The sequence below is a fragment of the Prinia subflava genome, chromosome 2 (assembly GCF_021018805.1).
Source record: "Prinia subflava isolate CZ2003 ecotype Zambia chromosome 2, Cam_Psub_1.2, whole genome shotgun sequence".
NCBI lineage: Eukaryota > Metazoa > Chordata > Aves > Passeriformes > Cisticolidae > Prinia > Prinia subflava.
In genome coordinates, this window is record NC_086248.1 from 49,865,053 (window position 1) to 49,884,435 (window position 19,383).

The following is a 19,383-nucleotide window of genomic DNA, read 5'->3' on the forward strand; positions in this document are numbered from 1 at the left end:
AATCTCAGTAACCATTTTCTGGGTTTGGCAGTTTGCTTTTTGATGTGTAACCTCTCCTCTTGCATTTGAGATCAGCTAGGACAGACTAATCCCAAGATTAAGATGGATCAGATGAAGAGCTGTTTCCACAGCAGACGCTGCCATGTGAGCACTGAGTTCCTCTTGTGACAGAGCAAGGCCACAGTGCAATGCAGATGGGGCAAATCCTGTTTGTCTTGACGAACTGTCAACTCAGCGCTAGTTCCCTTTTCCCCTGCAGAAAACAAACTACATCAAGCATCCAAGTGAGGAGACTGAATAGGTTGAAATTCTAACCTAGGCTTGCATTTACATCTCTTCTGAATCAGTCTGCAGGAAGGTTTGCATTAGTCCACGTTTGCCCTGTTGAGCAGCAGCGTGTGCAGTGCTGGAGCCAGCTGCAGGGGGGCACTGTCTCCTGACTGCCCCCAGGACTTCACTGCGTAGCTGAAACTGCTGCAAAAAAAATATCTGAGCTACCCTCAAAAATGATTTAAGCAGGTATAATGAGTAAATCTTTTGACAGAAATTGATACTACTGAGACTGTTCTGTAAAACCACAGCAGATCATATCACTATCATATTGGGAGGAGGCTTTTTACTCAACAGAGAAAACAAGGTTATCCAGGAGGTGTAGCTGTTATTTCAATATTTAGATTGGAAATCTTAATGTCTTTCTGAAGCAAAATATAGTTACAGTTCCTATGACAACTGTTTCCCTCTCCTCTGGAGCATGGGCTAACGACAGGATTTCATTACATGGTCATGTAACACTGGGCACTGTGACAGCCTTGTCATCTCCACTGTGCTGTTTGCTCCTAAATGGCATTTAGCTTTACCCACTTGTGTTGTGCAGAGCATGAATTGTAGTGACCGACCTTCACTGTGCTTATTGCCTGCCACCTCCCACTTCCCAGCTTTCCTCTTTTCTTTAGCAGGCTCATTTTCTACCAAAATACTCTTGGTATGCTGAATTTTATTGACAAAAATTCCTAGAAACTTATTTCAGTGGGAGAAATTCCATATCCTGATGTTAATTAAGAACAGCACCTTAACAAGTACACATAGTACTGACAAAAATTTTTGAGTGCAGCAACTAAACCAGAATAAGCAGCAGATTCCTGTAGTTACTTCTGTAACACACATAAGAAAAACTATAACCAGTTGAACAGATATATTAAAAGACTTTATTCACAATAGAGAAATTTTTACAAATATAAGTTCTTAAAAATTAAGCATCTTGATCTATTATGTATTCCATAATTTCAGTTTATATAAAGATGAAAAGACTAAATGGAATATATACAAATCAAAATCAATTTAAATACATGATAGAAATGGATATGTATGAAGTCACCATAGAAACAGTGAGCCATTGGGCATTGCAAAAATCTGTGTATAACCAACACATATGCAATACTTATCTCACAAACAATAGTTTTTTTTTTCCTGTGAAACAATGTTGGTGCCATTTAAAGGGATCTACCTCTTGGGACTCAACATATGCAGATTTAAATGCATTATTATGCTACAGAGACATGGAAGAAGTGTGGGCAGTGTTTTTATGCAAAGATAATGTGTCCATGTCACTGTCTTCTCCCCCCTGCCCCCATGCCCAACAATAAGAAATTTCTTTTGCTCTTACAAATGACTGGGAACACAAAGTCACCATCACTAGCCACTTCCATGAAGTTAGTTAAGTGAATTGGAATTAAAATGTACGTTATCTTACTGATCTAACAAGCAATGGTAAATATGGACTGTTTAAAAATGATTGCTCAAACTTTGGTGTTTTGGGGTTATTTAAAAAAAAAGAAAAATTGATATACTCTCACTTTATGAAAAGATTCTTTCTTACAGTTGGCAGATCTACACGTTGTACAATCTTCTCGTCTACTTACATAGTTTACAAAAAGTACAGTATAGTGCAGTTTGTACATACAACCTGAATACTAAAACCACATCAAATTTGTGCTCTTTCAAATCATCCTAACTCCCACACGAAGAAAAATTCATATGAAATGTCTGTATTACAAGGAAACAGCCATGATGCTTATATTTAAGTACATTAGACCCAATGCACACTGAGCTGTGTGACTGGAGCCTGCTTGGGAAACATGGGGAAGACCTGTCTGGTTCTCTACTCTTCCCTTCAGCTAAGTACCAGCAAGATCACTACAGACAGCTGGGGGAACCAAACCTTGGTTAAGAAAACCATGTGGAAAGTGGCTTAGGAAACACAATTCTCAAACTGTTTTTGTCTCAGCTTTTGCAGTTATTTAACTGAGAGGAGGTCTACAGCAGCACATGCATGTGGGAGGCCGTAGCAGCAAGTGACCTAATAAACATAACTAAGAAAAAAGTAATTATTGTTACATGTTAAAAAGAGAAGAAATATTTTGGCTTTATTCCACAGCTATGCTGATTCGGGGGGTGAAAAAATATATCCCTTATAAATACTATTTATAAAGAAATACACTGAATTATAGTCCTCTGATGGTACAAATTCTGGAGACTCAAAAGCAGTGGAATTTCTGCTTTTCAACAGAGGAGAGAGTCAAGACCTCATCCTTGTTTGGTTGGGCTCAGAAACCTGCTGTGACATGAGGGAATCCATAGTTTAAAAAAGAAAATAATAATAATAATAATAATAAACCAAACAGTGGAGCAAAAAAGTTTTGAGCCTCTGTGCTGGCTCTGTGTAAGCAGCCTTTACTTGCACATCCATTTCTATCCATTCTCCCAGTGCTGGGTGGCCCAGGCTCACCAAGGTGCCCCAATAACTCCCATGTAGGAATGCCCAGCCCTGCCAAGCCTGTGCTGCAGCACCAGCAGATCCTTGCCTTGCCCCCTACACCAGTGTCTTTGGCAGCTTATGTGACACGTGCCACCTCCTCTGTCACCAGGGAAGGCAGGCAGGCAGCGCTGTCTTTACAGACTTTACAGAGGGCAAACTCTATGGGTCAGCTTCCAGCTGCTGTATATAAAAGTGTAGTTAGTTGTTTTTGGCTTCTACCTAGGAAAACCTCCACTGCAGACCTCTAGCAGCATAGAAAAAATGTACTCTAAAGCCTAAACAAATGTCTTCCCTCAGCTGTGATTAGCAATGCTGGACATGTGAGCTATCTTACTAAATGCCATTCAAGAATGTTACTGTTCAGAACCAGATTTGTTTCACTGCAGTCCAATCAATGAATAATGTTCTTTCTCAGAATGGGAAGTCAGGTGTTTCCTACCTGAAATGTATGGAAGTCATGCCATCACTAAATGAAAACACAGGTAGACTTAAAAATCATGTAAACCACTTCAAACCAAGTAGAAACAGCAATTAATCATGCCTCATTTCTTTTTCCCTTTGGTGATGCCACAGAGCAAAACATTTTTGGCAAAGTTGTTACCTTTCTTAGTAAGCTAGACCTCTATTCTAAGGAATATTTTTGAAGAACATTGCATTTCTTTTACTTAAGACAGTGTTGTCAGAAAGTTCTAGTTCAATGCAGGATAACGTCCTCTCTGAATGACTTACCTTCTTTTGAGGAGGCAGGTTTTCTTCAAGGCATCTGAACATCTATCTTTGTTCATACAGATACATTAAATTGCTTTGTGACAATTAACCATGAAGTCTGGTGTCAAGTCTGAACCTACCTATATCTTTGCAAAAGTAACAGAAAAACAAACAAATTGTATCTGATATAATTCTAAGCTTCCAGGAAAATGTCATTGAGTGTTTATTTTTTTGCCAACCAACCAAATGAAAGCTACCGGACTAAACATATGAAGAAGGTTAATAGCCCCTTTCTTAATATGAAATGACTACCTTATTTTACTCCATAGTAGCTTGACTAAAGACATAAGAATAACACCACTTAGAAAAGGGAGGAAACAATTTATTCTATTTCAATATTCTAATCAAAACCTGAAAAACTAAGGTCTGCTAACTAATGTGCTAAATCCATAGAAACTAGTTAAATCTAACTTCAACTTATACGGCAGTTTCAGAGTTGTGTCTGCATGAGATGAAAATACCCCTGGTGTAGACTTCATTGACCATGAAATACATCAGATACTTTAGCAAGTAATGATAGACCCGCATAAGAAGAGGCTGTCACAGTCACAAGATTTGTCTTGGATGACACACAAAACAAACTAACATAGAAATAAAAACAAAAAAAAGGAAAAAAGCTCTTTATACTTAATTCAATATGGCTTTTTGCAACATGGCAAAATATTACAGCTTAAAGCATACATCTCCTCACAGAGGAGAGAAGAATTTTGCAGTCAAATTAAAAGCATAACAGGAAACAGGTAACATGCAGACCTTCTGCTTTTTTGGCCAAAATGACACTGCAGCCTAACAGAATTAGGGAAGATACTCTATTTCACTTCTAAGAAGATATTCATCTGAATTAGAGGATTGATTGATTATCATAATTAATTGGGTACATTCATAAAAATTTACTGTTAAAGAAAACAGACTGCAAAACACTTGATTAAAAAATTTAACTTAGGAATTTAAAACCAAATCATGTGCCCAAGTCCTGGAAATGTAAGGAATGAAAGAAAATATAAATTAATCTTCATCTATTTCTGGTTTTCTTCTTTATTCCCATCATCTTTGTGAAGAACAGGGAGAGGATGAGCCTCTGTGTTGAAGACCCAGTGTTCAAATGGAAGAAGATCATCTTCAGAAAACAGCAAATACAGGTACCTGGCAAGTAAAAAAAACAGGAAATGAGACCACATCAGGGAAGTGATTTTCAAGAAAACACAATAATTCATATTTAATTTACTTGAATATTAAACTTCCTGTTGAGATGGCATGACTGATTTTTTTTCTTGCACAGCAAAAAATCCCACAGAATTGAAGAGATCAACACAAAACTCTATTCTCATTAAAAATTTAGGAGATGATGATAGATAATGAAAGCTTTTGATTTTCTCTCTTAACAGGCCCTGCAATTTTTCCATGGAAGTTGTTTTTGCTTCTTTTACTATAGTTTTAAAATGAAAAGTATGCAGTATAAGCCTGATAAGTTCTCTGTCTAGTCAATTTGTTTCATTAGGCTTGGCATATATAATTAGATCCTATCAAAGATAGGAGATGCAATGTCTTAAAAACTCTCAAGTACCTTTATCAGAAGTAAAGATAATTTGCAGAGAATTTAGTTTATTGACACATACTGGAAAAAAAAGGCAGTTGGGCTTCCTGTCACCTAAGAAAAGCTCTGCTATTTCACTCAGATTTTGTTATGTGAGTGTCAGGGGTACTAATGATAAATACTTATCTGTAAAGATGACACACAGAACTAGTTCACATTAATGAAAGTCAACTTTACTTACTTGAGTGTTTCTGAAAGGAAGAAACTTTGCTGCACATCGTCATGGCTTTCATGATTGTTATAAACATCTCTAATGCCAGAATAGCCACCGTCTACTCTGCAGTGTTTTTCCAGTGCCTGAAGCAGGGAAGAGAAAACTCAAATCAGAGAGACTAACAAAATGAATAATATGTCGGTTTTTCTGCTTGACAATAAAACTGGCAAAAAACAATTGTCACAGATGGTTGTTTTTTTTTTTTTTGAGATGAAAACTTGGTAAAGCTCTAGACAGAAAACTCTTTAAAAAAAGACAGGCACACTTGTCTAATTTTACATTTAGGAAGAGAAGCAAAATAACAAATGAATAAAAAGTGAACACAAACCAGCTTTCAGAAGAAAAGATGTATGGGAAAAAGGATTTAAAGACATATGGATTTTCACTAATATACTTTTTTCCTCTTTTTAATAGAAGTAACAATAGCCTTTTTCTCTCAATCTCTCAGCTTATGGAAATTGTGTTACATAACCTTTCCTGGTCATATTTTGATACTTAAAATGATTGTGACATAATTGAACACCACACTAAAGATCAGACTTTTCCTTACCTCTTGCCAGTCCCTTCAAAATATACTTTTGAAGGAGTAAAAAGATCACATGAAGGATATATATAAAAGTACAAAAAAGATGCTGGAACTGTAAAATGTATACATAGTGAGACTAATTAATAAACTTTGCTGCTCTTTTTTATCTTAGGTGTTTGTAATAGAAAGGTGGTACCTATATGCCTATGTATGAGCCATAACTTCTTTAAATATACTGCTATCCAAAACTTTATTTGAATATCGGTTATCTTATCACTACTATATTTAAAAATATTAATCTTTTTTTCTTTATAATTTACCTATTTAACAAGGCCACAAGTATTCTTACTCTGTTCATTTTTTCTATTCTCTTTTACAGTAACTCTCTGGTATCACACCAGATAGTGTGATACCAAGGAAGGAGTAAAGAAAATTTAAGGTGATTATATTTAAAACAACTCATTATTCAAAAACAAATTCAGAGAATGCTACTTAACCCTAAATAACTTCTTGCAGTGAAAATGACAGTAAGAATGGTGGATGACTGCATTAACTCAGGACCACACTACTGTGAAACCAGATGTTTGCTGTGGAGATGGTACTGGAACAACAACTTTCAGGAAGAAATACCTGGGGCTTTATCCCCCCAACAGAGAGCCAGGAGATAACTAGTTCTTCCCTTTCAGAAGTTACTACAAATATCACTGAAGTGAGTGATACAGGATGTGTAGATTTTATTTTGGGAAAGATACTGCATTTCAAAACACACAAGCTAAAAAGCAAGGCAGAGGATATACCTAAACCAGGCAGAATAAGTGTTTTCTATGACAGATGGGACTAAATGTCACTAATGATTACTGAGGCACTCATCACCTTCCCCTGCTCTAAAGACTTTTTAAGATCTGTGTTTTGCTGTGAGCAGATATCCTAAACATCCTTGATTTTGCTGGAGTCACTGTAGCTGTCTGCACACATTTGGCTTGCACATCGGGGTCTCCTTGGTTTTCACTGGAGAGTAAGCTGATAATTGTATATTTAAAAGAAATTTTTCTCCAGCAGAGATCCTTTAAAATGTAACAGTTTGTCTTTTCTTATGTGTCTTCAGGTTCTTTAATTTTTCTGGACACTTTTATTAAATGACAAATATACTTAAGTTTAAAGAAGTAATTTCCTCTGGTATTCCTTCCCTCTTGTCTACTTTACCCTGCAATGAATTCAAAATGTTGCATCTGTGTCTGGATTTTCAATGTCAAACAAAAGATGAGGTTTTCAAGGCACAGCAGAAGCAGAACTTGAAGGGTAAGTCTACTAGGCAAGGAAATATCTGCATTCTAAACAGGGTGAGGTAAAATAAAAGCAAATTGCATTAACTTTTTATATCTCTAGCATATTTACAGCCTTCTTTGAGTTCAGAGGCATCATAAAGCTACCTGGAGGCACTGCTGTGATGTAAACTAAGGGGTTAACTTGCCCCATGTTTGCCTGCTGGTGGTATCTATGCAAATATGAAGCATCTCATCCCTCAAAGCTACTTTCCAGCTAACTAAAGGAACAGGACATCCACCTGCAGGATTAGTAGGATAAAAAGGCTCTAGGTTGTCATCTATCCTGGTGGTGATGGGCTTTTGTGCCCTTTCCTGCAGTTTGGGGTACAGTTATGTTCACAGTGATAGGGGAAGCGGCGGGCAGGAAGAAACAATCAAACACATTTCAGATAAGCAGTTCTCAGAAAATGAGGGTGGCTAGGATCAGTTATGATACAGTAATGGAAAACATCAAGCACAGTGAAAGCTGGCTGACAGTCTCAAACTATCATAAAGGGAAAAACAAAGGAAGTGCTACGAATTTAAAATATGTGCCACATTTAAAATGCAGAAAGGGAGGCTTTCATGGGCTAAGCTGATAAAACCTTTCTGACTCAGTAACAGTGGATATTGCTGGTGGTCATAACTGCATTTTCTCCAGCTGCTGAAGTACATACAAAATTATCTTGGACTCAAAGCAGCAAAGCAAATTCACTAAGAAAAAAAGGAGAGGCTATAGCATATATTTAATCTATAAAGTTAGAGAAAGACTTAAGAGACTTGCCAGAGAGCTTAGAAGTCATGACTCAAAACCAGCCTGCTTTTCTACTACAAGGGCACTGGGAACAAAACCTAGTGAGTTCTTATTGCCAGAGTAATGAGTTGAAAATAGACATGAAACACCTGAAGAACAACCTTTTTGGGACAAAACCCAAATGGTCTGATCATTCATTTCCTATTTTTCATGTTCCAGTCTCAACAATCCCTTTGTGCAATAGGTACTGGCAATTATTAAACCAATGACCCCCAGTGGTTGGGGGCTTCCCCAAGGACAGAAAGGGTCAGGTGCTCTTTGGGGCAACATTAAGGAGCAAGAGGGAACAGAATTTATGAAATAGTTATGGTAAGCTAGCATGATATGTGCTGGAACAAAAAAATACTGTATTAGGTAGAGCTGTATAGCTATAAACACTAAGAGAGAACAGGAAGAAAAAGATTTTAAACCCATGACTGACTGCATAACTTCTGGAAAGCTGTAAGATTTGTTTTTGTGAACCACCCAACTGCACATTAGGACAGGGGAAGGTGGGCCCCGGGCAGAATGGGACCAGCTGCATCTCCCACACCAGGCTGTGCTAGAGCCAGATTGAGAATAACCACAAGAACCTTAAACAAGGAACACGTGGGGAGTGAGAATAAGGTAAACAAGAGTACCAACCTGAAAGAAACACAAACAAACTGAACCAAATGGGTAAAGAGTAATAATAAGGGAAACATTTCAATTGTTTATAACAATGTTATCAGTGTGGGCAGTAACAATGAGTCAGGAAAAACATCGCCTGGAGAAGGAACAGTTGGCATTGCTGAGGCCTGATGGGATGACTTCCACAAACAGCCATTGTAAATATGCCAATTATAATCTGCCTGGGAAGATTTCAGTAGTAAAATGTGTGCCTATGGGTGGTGTTAGCAAAGAGGAAAATAAGGGAACAGCCCTCTAAATTAGAGGTTTTAAAAGCCCAATTGCTTTGGAATTAGTAACTCAGAAGGATATTGTTTCAGGACCCCAGAGGCAATACCTGAGGGAGGCAAATACAATGCCCCAAATAACTACACTCTACCTAGCTGAATACAGTGCTCAATGCATGTATGGAACAATTGTGAATACTCAGGCAAGAAGTTTGAGAGTATAACCATAGTTAATACTATAGTTCTTTTCTGGAAAGCATATTTTGCCTTAAATTTGATTCCTAGAGGATATTTAATTACCAGACTTGAAACACCCTTTTTTTCCACAATGCTCAACAGCATTTGCACATTTCTGATTTGATCAGTATCTACACAGTGAATACTGAATACATTTACAGATCTTGGTTGCTGTGGAGGGAGCTGGGTTTATGGGGTCATAACCCAGTAACAGCTCTCTAGTAGGCTCCCTCAGGGATGAGAAATTGTAGGACACAAGTCTGCATGTTCTACTCTCAGAGTACAGCAAGCTTCTATAACTAGTGGTGTAAGCCCCTCTAAGAAGGTTGTAGTCATACACTTCTAGAAGCAAGAGGTGTTGGGTGAACTGACAAACAGGACATTTTTGAAATCCTAGGAAGCAATACCTCTGCACAAGAGAGGTCACTATGAACAAAATACTCCAGAGAGTTTTGATTTTCTTTTCTTCATTTTTCTTAAGTACACAGAGTCAGAAAAATAATGTTCTTCAGCTTGCTGTAATTCCTATCAGATGTCAGATAGTTTAGTAAGGGCAACATCAGTGTGAGGAGGACAGAAGTGAATTCCAGAGAAGTATAATAAGGACCCATATCTGAAGGATGAAACATCTAAAGGTAAATCTAAAGACTCTCAACCTTAAGAGTGTGATTAACTGCTGAAATAAGGGAAACAATGGATTTGGCAAGCTCAGTTTTTGCAGTGCAGACTAGCTGCCCTTTTGGAAGGCTTGTGCTAGAAAAACAAAAATAGCTGGGATCAGCATGACTGGTTGTAGCTCAAAGGCCAATGGGACAAAAAAAATCAAATCTAGAAGAGATTGCTATTATTTAGGGAGTTTTGTCCAAATAACTTATGCTTTTTGAAAGTGACATAGTTTTATGTTTGGTATTATCTAGTCTCTCATCCTGGCTTTTGTCATCTTAATTAAAATCACCTTTATACAGTAACTAAAAATACATTTCATAAAACTTATTTCCATATCCAAGGCTCAAATCTGAAACATGTATGCACTTTCCATTCCCATGCAGCAACACTCAACATCTTGGAAAGTACATCCTAATATGACCCTTCATCCTAGAAGTATTTAAGAAGGAGAAATCACAATATACTTTGCTATTATACAATATCAACGGTATTTGGTTTTGTCAAAATGTCATCTATTTGGCCAGTGAATTTCTGGAAATCTGAATTGACATCACTGATTTAAAATAAATATTCAGTCTCCAACTGCTGAACAATGTCCAGATATCATTCAACAGCTCACATGACAATATTACCAGGATTTAACAACAAAGAAGTCCAATAGAACCCTACCTCAACAGCTTCCCATCCCCACTCCCTGTACTTTGGATCGTGAGTGAGGCGCCACATGTACATGTAGGTCTCTATGACTTCTGGTCGTAGGATGTAGTATTTTTCATTCTGTCTTGTAGCAATGGCCTCAACACCACCATCAAATCTGAAGGCTTCTGGTCCCAGTTTCATTCCTAGCCAATAAAAAAGCACAGACTAAATAAAGGCATTAAAAAAGTTCCAAATTATATAACCAAATCAAACTCCCCAAATTACCAAATCAAACTAGGCTTTTATGTGGCACAAAGCCAGGTTACCCAAAACTATATAATTTATGAAAGATACTGCAGCTCCTCCTGTTTTTAATATTTTATAAATAATTTGGAGTAGGAGAGAGCTGTTCTTCACCAATGACTTGAATGGCAGTTACAGTTTTAACAGTGATGCTAACATTTGCATTCTGGAAGACTTCATGTAACTAGAAACAAGTGAAATTTTGCCTAAAAGATGAATATATTTACTATTCTATATCAAACTGGAAAATACACTCTGGGACCTGAAATGCTGCCAGGGTTATTTCTATAACAGGATAAAATCCAAAGAAATTTCCTGTACAGATATCCACTTTCTTTGTGTACTTAATTCTATTGTTTGCAGCATTGTATCAACAGAACTGAGTGTAAAATACTTTTGTGCATAAAACATGATTAATACCTACACTGATGCAAAAATGAACAGAGTCCCTCTCTTACTTGTATTCGGCTATACAGAAATTGGCATAGTGAAAAAAGCTTGTTAATTACTGTTATGTAATTGTCATGCCAATTGCTACAGAGAGGGGATACACTTCAGGTTCACAGAAATTATTTATAAAACAGAGCAGCCATTTTTAAAGTGACTCCTAAAGCAAGGCAGCACTTGCTCAGCAGGGATGAACAGTTCTCACCATGCTACAATTTTCACTCAGATTTATGCCAAACCACCAGTGGCTGCCTTCAGGAAGGCAGGCTGAGCAGCCCAACTCTGCAGTATGGTACTCACGTGTACGGTCATAGGATTCATGGCAGGTCCTGGCAATTTCAGCACCCAGCTCGATGTGATGGCCTGTCTTGTCACTGGGTGCTCCGTCTGCTCCCAGGGCAAACATGCCTCCAGCAAAACAGGTGAGGTGTCCCATCTTGTGCTCCAGCAATCCGCCCTTCCACTCGGCGATGTACGTCAGGCCCCCGCTCGACTTTCGGATCAGGTGGGTCTCTATGGCCTGCAGAAGGACATGAGCTCAAACCAAAGGCCCATTTGGTAAAGTGCAAAGGACAAAGCTGCCTTGTATGGTGGTTGTTTTCCCTGTGTATTGCCTTTGCTCATTAAATGCAATGGTTAATATGAGCCAGCATAACTTTAAAGTGCAGCCAAACCAAGGCAGATTAACATACATCAGTAACAACGATTAATTTTGCTTCAACTTCGAGCAATTTACAGGGTACGTTTTATAAACATGTTGGAAAGACCTACAAAATACACTTCAAATTTTGAAATATTTTATTTTTTCCCCTTTCTACATTGAGCAGTTTCAGATAATTTAGCTTTCAATAGTAATTGAACTTTCAGTAGTTATTAGCCATCACTTCAGCTTCTGTATTTCCCATTTTAATTCTCACTTAAAGGCAGCGGTTACTGATCCAATTTCAAGTAAATTATATGCAGTCATAACTCATATTCGAAACACTTGACTCGGTGTGTGCAGTGAATGATGTTATGCCTCTGAGTCAGGATGGCATTCCCAAAGTCCAGTGGATTTCCCCTCCCAAACTGAAATCCTCTATTTATCTATCAAGAGCAGTGTCTCACAGGGATTTCTGGAAAAAACACCTAAGCAGAATAAAACTACACAAATCTAGAGGGAGCTGGAAGTTGGTGGTCACTAAAATCCAGGAAGGCAATCCATTGTGGGAGGAACAGAATTAAAGAAACCGAGGAGATGCAGAAGAGCACATTAATTAGAAGCCCACAAAGACAGTAAGGTATTACTCTTTAAAAGGCAATGGAAGGGAGACAACTCTGTCATACATTCAGTTCTCCATTAGTGCTCTGGTTGTTCTGTTGAAATCATAAGATCCAGAAACAGTACTCAACACATATTATACAAGAGAAAAACCATTAAAAAATATCATTACAGACAACCATTAACAAAGAAGTCAGGATTTAAAAGTTTTATAAAGAGAAACTAGTGATTGCAGTTATTTCTCCCCATTTCAGCATCTGTAAAAGTTGTTCCTACAAGCATGAAAAATCCTCTCTAAATTAGAAGCATCAGCAGAATAACTGTACAATTTTTATGTACTGGATTCTTTTCTGCCAAGAACATCACCTTGAAAACTATACTTTGTTTTCCAGTAATATTAGTGCAAAGCACTTAGTAAGGATGTTTTTTGTCCAGATCCAGAGCCACTAATAGCTCAGAAAACTCCTCCACCCCTTGTTTCCACCTTGATTGCATGCTTTTACCACTGGGTACCTATTGGAAAACATACCTAAATTTTAAAGCAGAAGTAAATAATGAAAATTCCTGTGCTTTAAAAAAACTTGCATAGTATAACCTATAAAAAGAGGAATGAGATCTGAAAGGGGAAAGGTGAAAACACACAACAATTTTGTGGGAAATAGCTTTCAGACTCATTTGGGCATTCTAACAACAAGCTACCTAAAATCAAGTTGAGAAAGGAAAAACTTTAATGACATTTGATTTAACCTTTCAGCATGGCGTCTCCCATCTCACCCAAACAACAGTTCTCAAAATAGGCCAAAACTCTACTGGTCACTTAACTGTTGGGTCAGAATTTATTTAAAAAGTAAACAATCATAAAAATAGATTGATAACTCAATTTACCTAATTTGCATTTTTTTTGAAGTAATGACTGAGAAACTGAATGAAGTATTACAGTATCTGACCAACATAGCAGCAATGATGCACTTTTGAACTATATTAACTAGACCAGAGTTGATTCTTGTAGTATAAAAATGGATTTTGTGATACCAATTAGTGTTGGTAAGTATTTTTCTCTCTTTTGGCTCAAGATTAAAGTTCAGGCTGAAAAAGGATTACTTAAAAGAGTTTTAAAATTATTCTAGCAAACTGGTGTTAAGAAACTAACAAATTGATGTCGATTGGTACCCAGAACGGCCCAAAATAAAAATATGTTTCCAATTTAGGTATTCGTGTTTAGTCAAGCAAATCATCTCTGTTTTATAAATGGGGCCTATTAAGAACCAGTACATATGTCTATTAAAAGTCATTTTATTATGTAACCATCTTATTTAAAGCTATTTTTATGAGGTAGTTATAATGTATATCACAGACTCTCAGACTGCCTTGTCATGCTTTGTACAATCCTGGGTGCCTGAGTGCTAGACAATGCCTACACCAATGTGTTTGTCCTATGCGAGGTCACTACGCATTTTCACCCAAACACGAAATCTCAAGTTTAAGAGCAGGAGAGGAAGGAAGGGTTATGTTCCCAGAGCAGAATGCTACCTGCTATCTGCAGTGCTTTGGGTGCAGTTCTGGCAGGGAAATCAAGTCAGTAAAACAAGTTATCATAAAAGGAGAATATATAGTGTAGTGACGAAGATCCACCCAAGTGAAAAGTTCTGTCTGGTACAATTGATTCTAAATTTCATGGTTAAAATAAACTTACTTTTATTTTGATATAATTATGTACTCACTTCAAGGGGGACATATTTATTTGAATTGCAGGTCTATTTCAACTTGCTCCTCAACTACAAATAATTCCTTCCTGCAGATCAGGTGGAGGGATGTAGCACCTTTCCTATGAGGAAAGGCTGACAGAATTAGGATTGTTCAGCCTGGAGAAGAGGCAGCTTCAAGGTGACCTAATTGCAGCCTTCCTCTACCCAAAGGGAGCCTACAGGAAAGATGGAGAGGGACTTTTTACATGGGCATACAGGGACAGGACAAGGGGGAATAGCTTCAAACTGAAAGAGGGCAGTTTTAGATCAGATATTAGAAAAAATTTCCTTCCTGGGAGGGTGGTGAGGCACTGGAACTCTTAGCCCAGAGAAGCTGTGGTTTCACCATCCCTGGAAGCTTTCAAGGTCAGACTGGATGGAGCTCTGGGCAAGTGAAAGATTCCCCTGTCCGTGGCAGGGGGTTAGAATGAGACGGTCTTTAAGGTCCCCACCAATTCAAATCATTCTATAAGTCTGTGGTATTTCTCACTGTAGAGATTATGATTTCTTCTTACTGTAACTCATATTGTTAATATAAACCAATATACTGTACCTGAAAACAATCAAAAAAGCTAGAAGAATGTGGTCTTTGATTAGTTGAAAATACATTACTGATGGATAATTTTTTGGAGCTGGTACAGTTTTTCTTTTAAGTAAATGGAAATTTCATTTCATTCTAGAATGTATTTCTGCAATTCAAATAGTTATTTATTTCTTTCCATCAAGGTAGGGCAATGCAACAGAAAATGCTGGAAAGAGGAAAAAGTAGCTACAAATATATGTTACCAAAGGGAGCAATAGCAGATGGATATGTGGGAGTGCAAAAAACAATTGAAACAAAAAAATTGAGACAACCTGATTTGAGGCTGTAGTGGACATAAACAGAAGAGGGAAACTAAAGGTAAATAAACATTTTACAGATATTTAAAGAAATAAATTTACTACAAGTAAAGCTGGTATGTACTCATGTACTCATAACCTCTTAGAGCCAGAGTAACTTTTTACAGCTGATACAGTTCCTGGCAATTTTTTTTAAGCTTTTACCTAAGGCTCTGCTTACAGACCTAACTGCAGTAAAGCCGTCAGCCAAATTACTTTTTTCTCCATCTTGTGGGAAATTATTCCTTCGATGCAACAACTGTATAAATACTTGAGCACTCAATTAGAAACACTAGCAGTCCTTTTTACAGTTTGAATTGTGACTCAAGTGCTTCTTGCATTACTATTGGCATCTTTCTCATGAGTTTGCATGTTAAAATTATGCCCTTGCCTATCTGTCACAGTGAATGAGACATTAGGAATTGTTTCAACTACAGGACTGCAAATTGCATGTTTGTGCAATCTCTGCTATTGAAACCATAAAGGAGAAACTCTTCAGTTTTTCCCAATCTGATTTCCTCCCCGTCCTGCCCTCATTTTTAAGGTAATATGTTTTGTGTTCTCTGCTTATCAGCCTATTCCTTAACCTATACATTATACTGCCAGTTCTTACCCTCGCAAAATTAAGCAGATTTGGATCCTCCTAATAAATTACCATTCTTCTTCATTCAGTTCTTCACTTCTTTAAGCTTTTCACACATCTTAAATGATGTCTTCACCACTCCCTTCAGTCCATCTCTGACTTGATTTTGTGGTTGCAAAGTCCTTCGCTTACCCTTTGAGTTGTTTAAAATGCATTGTTTATAGGGAAATACAGAAGACCCAGAACTGAATCACCCCACTGTTTAAATGAGTTAAAAACTAATCAATAAGCTTATTTTTACAGATGTTCTCTTGGTGGTTTACACTGACAGGTAGGAAAAACACTGAGATGCCTGCAGAGCACAGGTGGAGGCTTCTCAGGAAAAATGATCTGCTCCTCAAGGCTGCTCAAATTCTAAATAATCATGTGCCACAGAAGTATTAACTCTGCTGAAGGAACTGAGATAACAAATTAAAAAACCTCAAACAGCAATGCGACCCCACAGTTCTGCTACCTCTAGCTCTTAGGCATTTTACCTCTCCTTTCACAGTATCTTCTTAATTATGATTAATGAATTTCAACGACTACTGCTGTTTTAACAAAACCCAGGTGTTTTCATTTCCTGCCTCAAGATGTCACTGTAGCTGGAGATAAAACTACCCAGCAAGACAGTTCCATATTTCCATACCTTAATAAATTTGAAACTTCAAAATTATATTTCTAAATTTCAAGGGTTTAGAATGTCTGTTTTGGGGATAATTACAACTCTGCAGGCATCTTCATAACAAAGCACCATAAATTATCTCTGTTCAAACTTTTAATATATTTTTCTTCCCCTAGGAATTTTCATAAACAGTATTTTGATGATTTGAAGCAACAGTGAGGATGAAAGAGAATTCTACCATGTGTTATTTACAATAATTCAGAAACATGTCAATTGCTTACTTTTTTATTTTAATATTTACAGCTTGTACCAGTACATTTTATTGCTTTGAAACAGCACACAGCAGCAGGTCGGGATTACTGCGGGTTAACATTCTGTGAGTTTCTAAGTAAACTGTTTGCTTTCTTGTTACTTCCCTTACATTTTCTCTGTTTAGTTGATTTAATGCAATAGATACTTTTCTTTCTCAACCTTTGCAATTAATCAAATTTATCCTCTACTGCAAATTCCAATGAGTTCATTACAAAAAGTTTATTGCTGGAATAGGAAGTTCAAGCCCTTGTTATGAACAAGTTAAGTACTTCTGCCAAAAAAAAGTAATGTCTTATGCTGAGGTACTGCTTACTAAACCGAGCTTTAAAAATCAAAACTGAAATCTGAACACAGAAGAGCTTTCATTTGTTTAAACACAACATATAAGAAACACTTTGAAAGCACCCAAGCACTTACTTGTTTTGGACTTTAGACGTGTTATGTAGACAAGCTCACATGTGCAATGAAAGATGAGTGCTTATGATGGAGGTACCTAAACTTTTAAAGGGGAATCATTGGCAAACATTTAACTAGTGTGATACCTATTCATCTGATCACTGAAAAGATGATTAAGTTCTAGGGGAAAGCTGACTATTTACTTGTGTTTGAAGATCACTGTTTTTCTCCCTCTATAGATCTATTAGTCTCTCTCAGAGCACCAATGCTCTGGCTCTAAATGAACTAAATGTGTGTTACCAGAAGGATAAACTTATTCATATTTTAAAACGGAATTAATGGTCTGGCATGCATCAAATCAAGTCACTCTCAAAATGTTACATTGTGCATGTTCTGAATACTCCAGGATATCTGTTGATTCTGACAAGTTTTTTTTTGTTATCAAAAAAGGGAAGGGAAAATAGCATGACTAGTAAGGACATGGCTGCTCTGAAAAGAGCAAAGCCATGAGCAAAACCCATACAATTTCTCGTTAGACTTTTCTAGTTAAAATCCTCCTTAAAGACTTGCAACAACATTAAAGCTTGCTGCTTCTCCTGACAGTCCATAAATAAGCAAAAATTTGAATAAATGCTTTATCTGGTCCAAAACTTAAGACATTGTGTGGTTATGAGTAAATTATTAACAATTTAAAAATCTGCAGAAGCCTGTCTTTAGCCTTGATACTTTCTGCATGCACTTGTAGAGAGTCTCAAAACCCTTGCTGAGAGGGGAAATACAGTGAAGAGAATAACAAGGAGCAGTGAGTCCTCTGGATGAATCTTGTGTTCCTGCATAATGCAGCCATACTATCACTACATGCAGAACACCAGTGCAGCTGGGTGATAAGTATTTTAAACATGACAGCTGACAAAACTGCCTGTTCATTGATTTTAACACATTTAAGTTACATTCAGTTAAGTTGCCTCCCACCTCCTACACGAAAAAAAAACCCCAACCCAAACCAGAGTATGCAGTGGGAATGCTGGGCACCAACTGTTTGCAGGCAGCATCCTGCCTGCCCAATTTATGTATTTTCCTCAATGCCAAGAAGATGCTTGGCAGTGAGGAAAAGTATTGAATATTCAACTAATTAATACTTTTAGCTTTACCCAGTATGACAAACCATTATGTTTAAGTTGTTGCAGTTCTCTCATTGTCCACATCAGTTTTGCAGTTTTTAAGACCACTACGATCCCACAGCAAAGCACTTCAAGCAGCTTAATGGAGACTGCGGTCAGCACGAACCAGCCACCGGACTATCACCTCAGTTAAACAGATCCTCACAAAATTCCAGAGATCAAAAAGGCAGAAAATATCTGCAATATCATGTTTTCACTTTGCTAACAACACTTTGTTTTCACTCTCCTTTCAAGGAGAAAGGAGTCTCCGTGGATTTGTTCTATTTATCTGAAAGGCTGAAATCAACAGCTCTGAAAAATGTTCACTGCTTAATGTTGACAGTTAAATACACCCCCAAACTCCCAGCTAAAATCAAAGCTTCCTTTGGCAGTGTGCAAACTGAGTATATATCAAAGCTAGTCTCCAAAGTTAGCAATGTGCAAAAAAAAATTAACCACCCCAAAAAAAACAATTCTATATATTTTCTGTCTGAATACTCAAAATCCTGAGGCAAAAAATTATGTTTTCCTCTTTTGATACCCGCAGAAGTTTACTGCATCCACAGCACTGCTTAATTGTGCAACCCAGCCTAGCAGCAATTTCTGAAATGTTGCTGAAATCTGGCAGAGTGGCCATGGCACTGCTTCACAACATGTGTTCCTCTTTTGGCCATTTCCATTGTTTCTGCTTCCATGTGCTGTGTTCTGCAGAAATCACTCATTTTCTTGTTAGGACCATCTGAGCAGTTGTTACCCATTAAGAAAGAAGAAACAATCTAAATGTCTAAAAGTGAACTAGCTACCCTGGCTGAAGGTAAAACTGCAGACAGCAGCAGCTTTACCTCACTGAAACCACAGGGCCACCAAGGGCTGCACTGAACTCAGCAGCTTGGGAAGTGCTGGTGAGGGATTTTCCCTTTTCCTCTGAAGTTCTTCTAGGGTGAGTTACCATTCTCTTTACAGCCTCTAGATATGCCACTTCTCTAGAACTACACTGAGAAGGGGATGAAGGCACAGTTAGAGAGAGAGAATAAATATATACATAAGATGCAGAAAGACTGCAGAAATGGCCATAAATAAATGTAATGGGAAAACTTGGAAAAGATACCTGACCATCAGACATCAAGTGTGAGACAACCTATTTGTGTAAACTATTTCCCTCTATTTGTGTAAACAAATAG

The 19,383-nt window shown here is 37.5% G+C and overlaps 1 protein-coding gene across 1 annotated transcript in view; it reads right to left on the minus strand.

The window, feature by feature from the left end:
- Positions 1–1,182: 1,182 nt before the first annotated feature.
- Positions 1,183–19,383, minus strand: part of MAN1A1 (mannosidase alpha class 1A member 1) — a 141,424-nt gene continuing 123,223 nt past the window's right edge. Inside the window, exons 9-12 of the mRNA XM_063389891.1 lie at positions 11,503–11,722; positions 10,483–10,655; positions 5,359–5,474; positions 1,183–4,726 (exon numbers count right to left, since the gene is read on the minus strand). Of these exons, the coding sequence (XP_063245961.1) occupies positions 4,600–4,726; positions 5,359–5,474; positions 10,483–10,655; positions 11,503–11,722 (636 nt within the window). The 3' untranslated portion in view covers positions 1,183–4,599. The remainder of the gene's footprint in view (positions 4,727–5,358; positions 5,475–10,482; positions 10,656–11,502; positions 11,723–19,383) is intronic.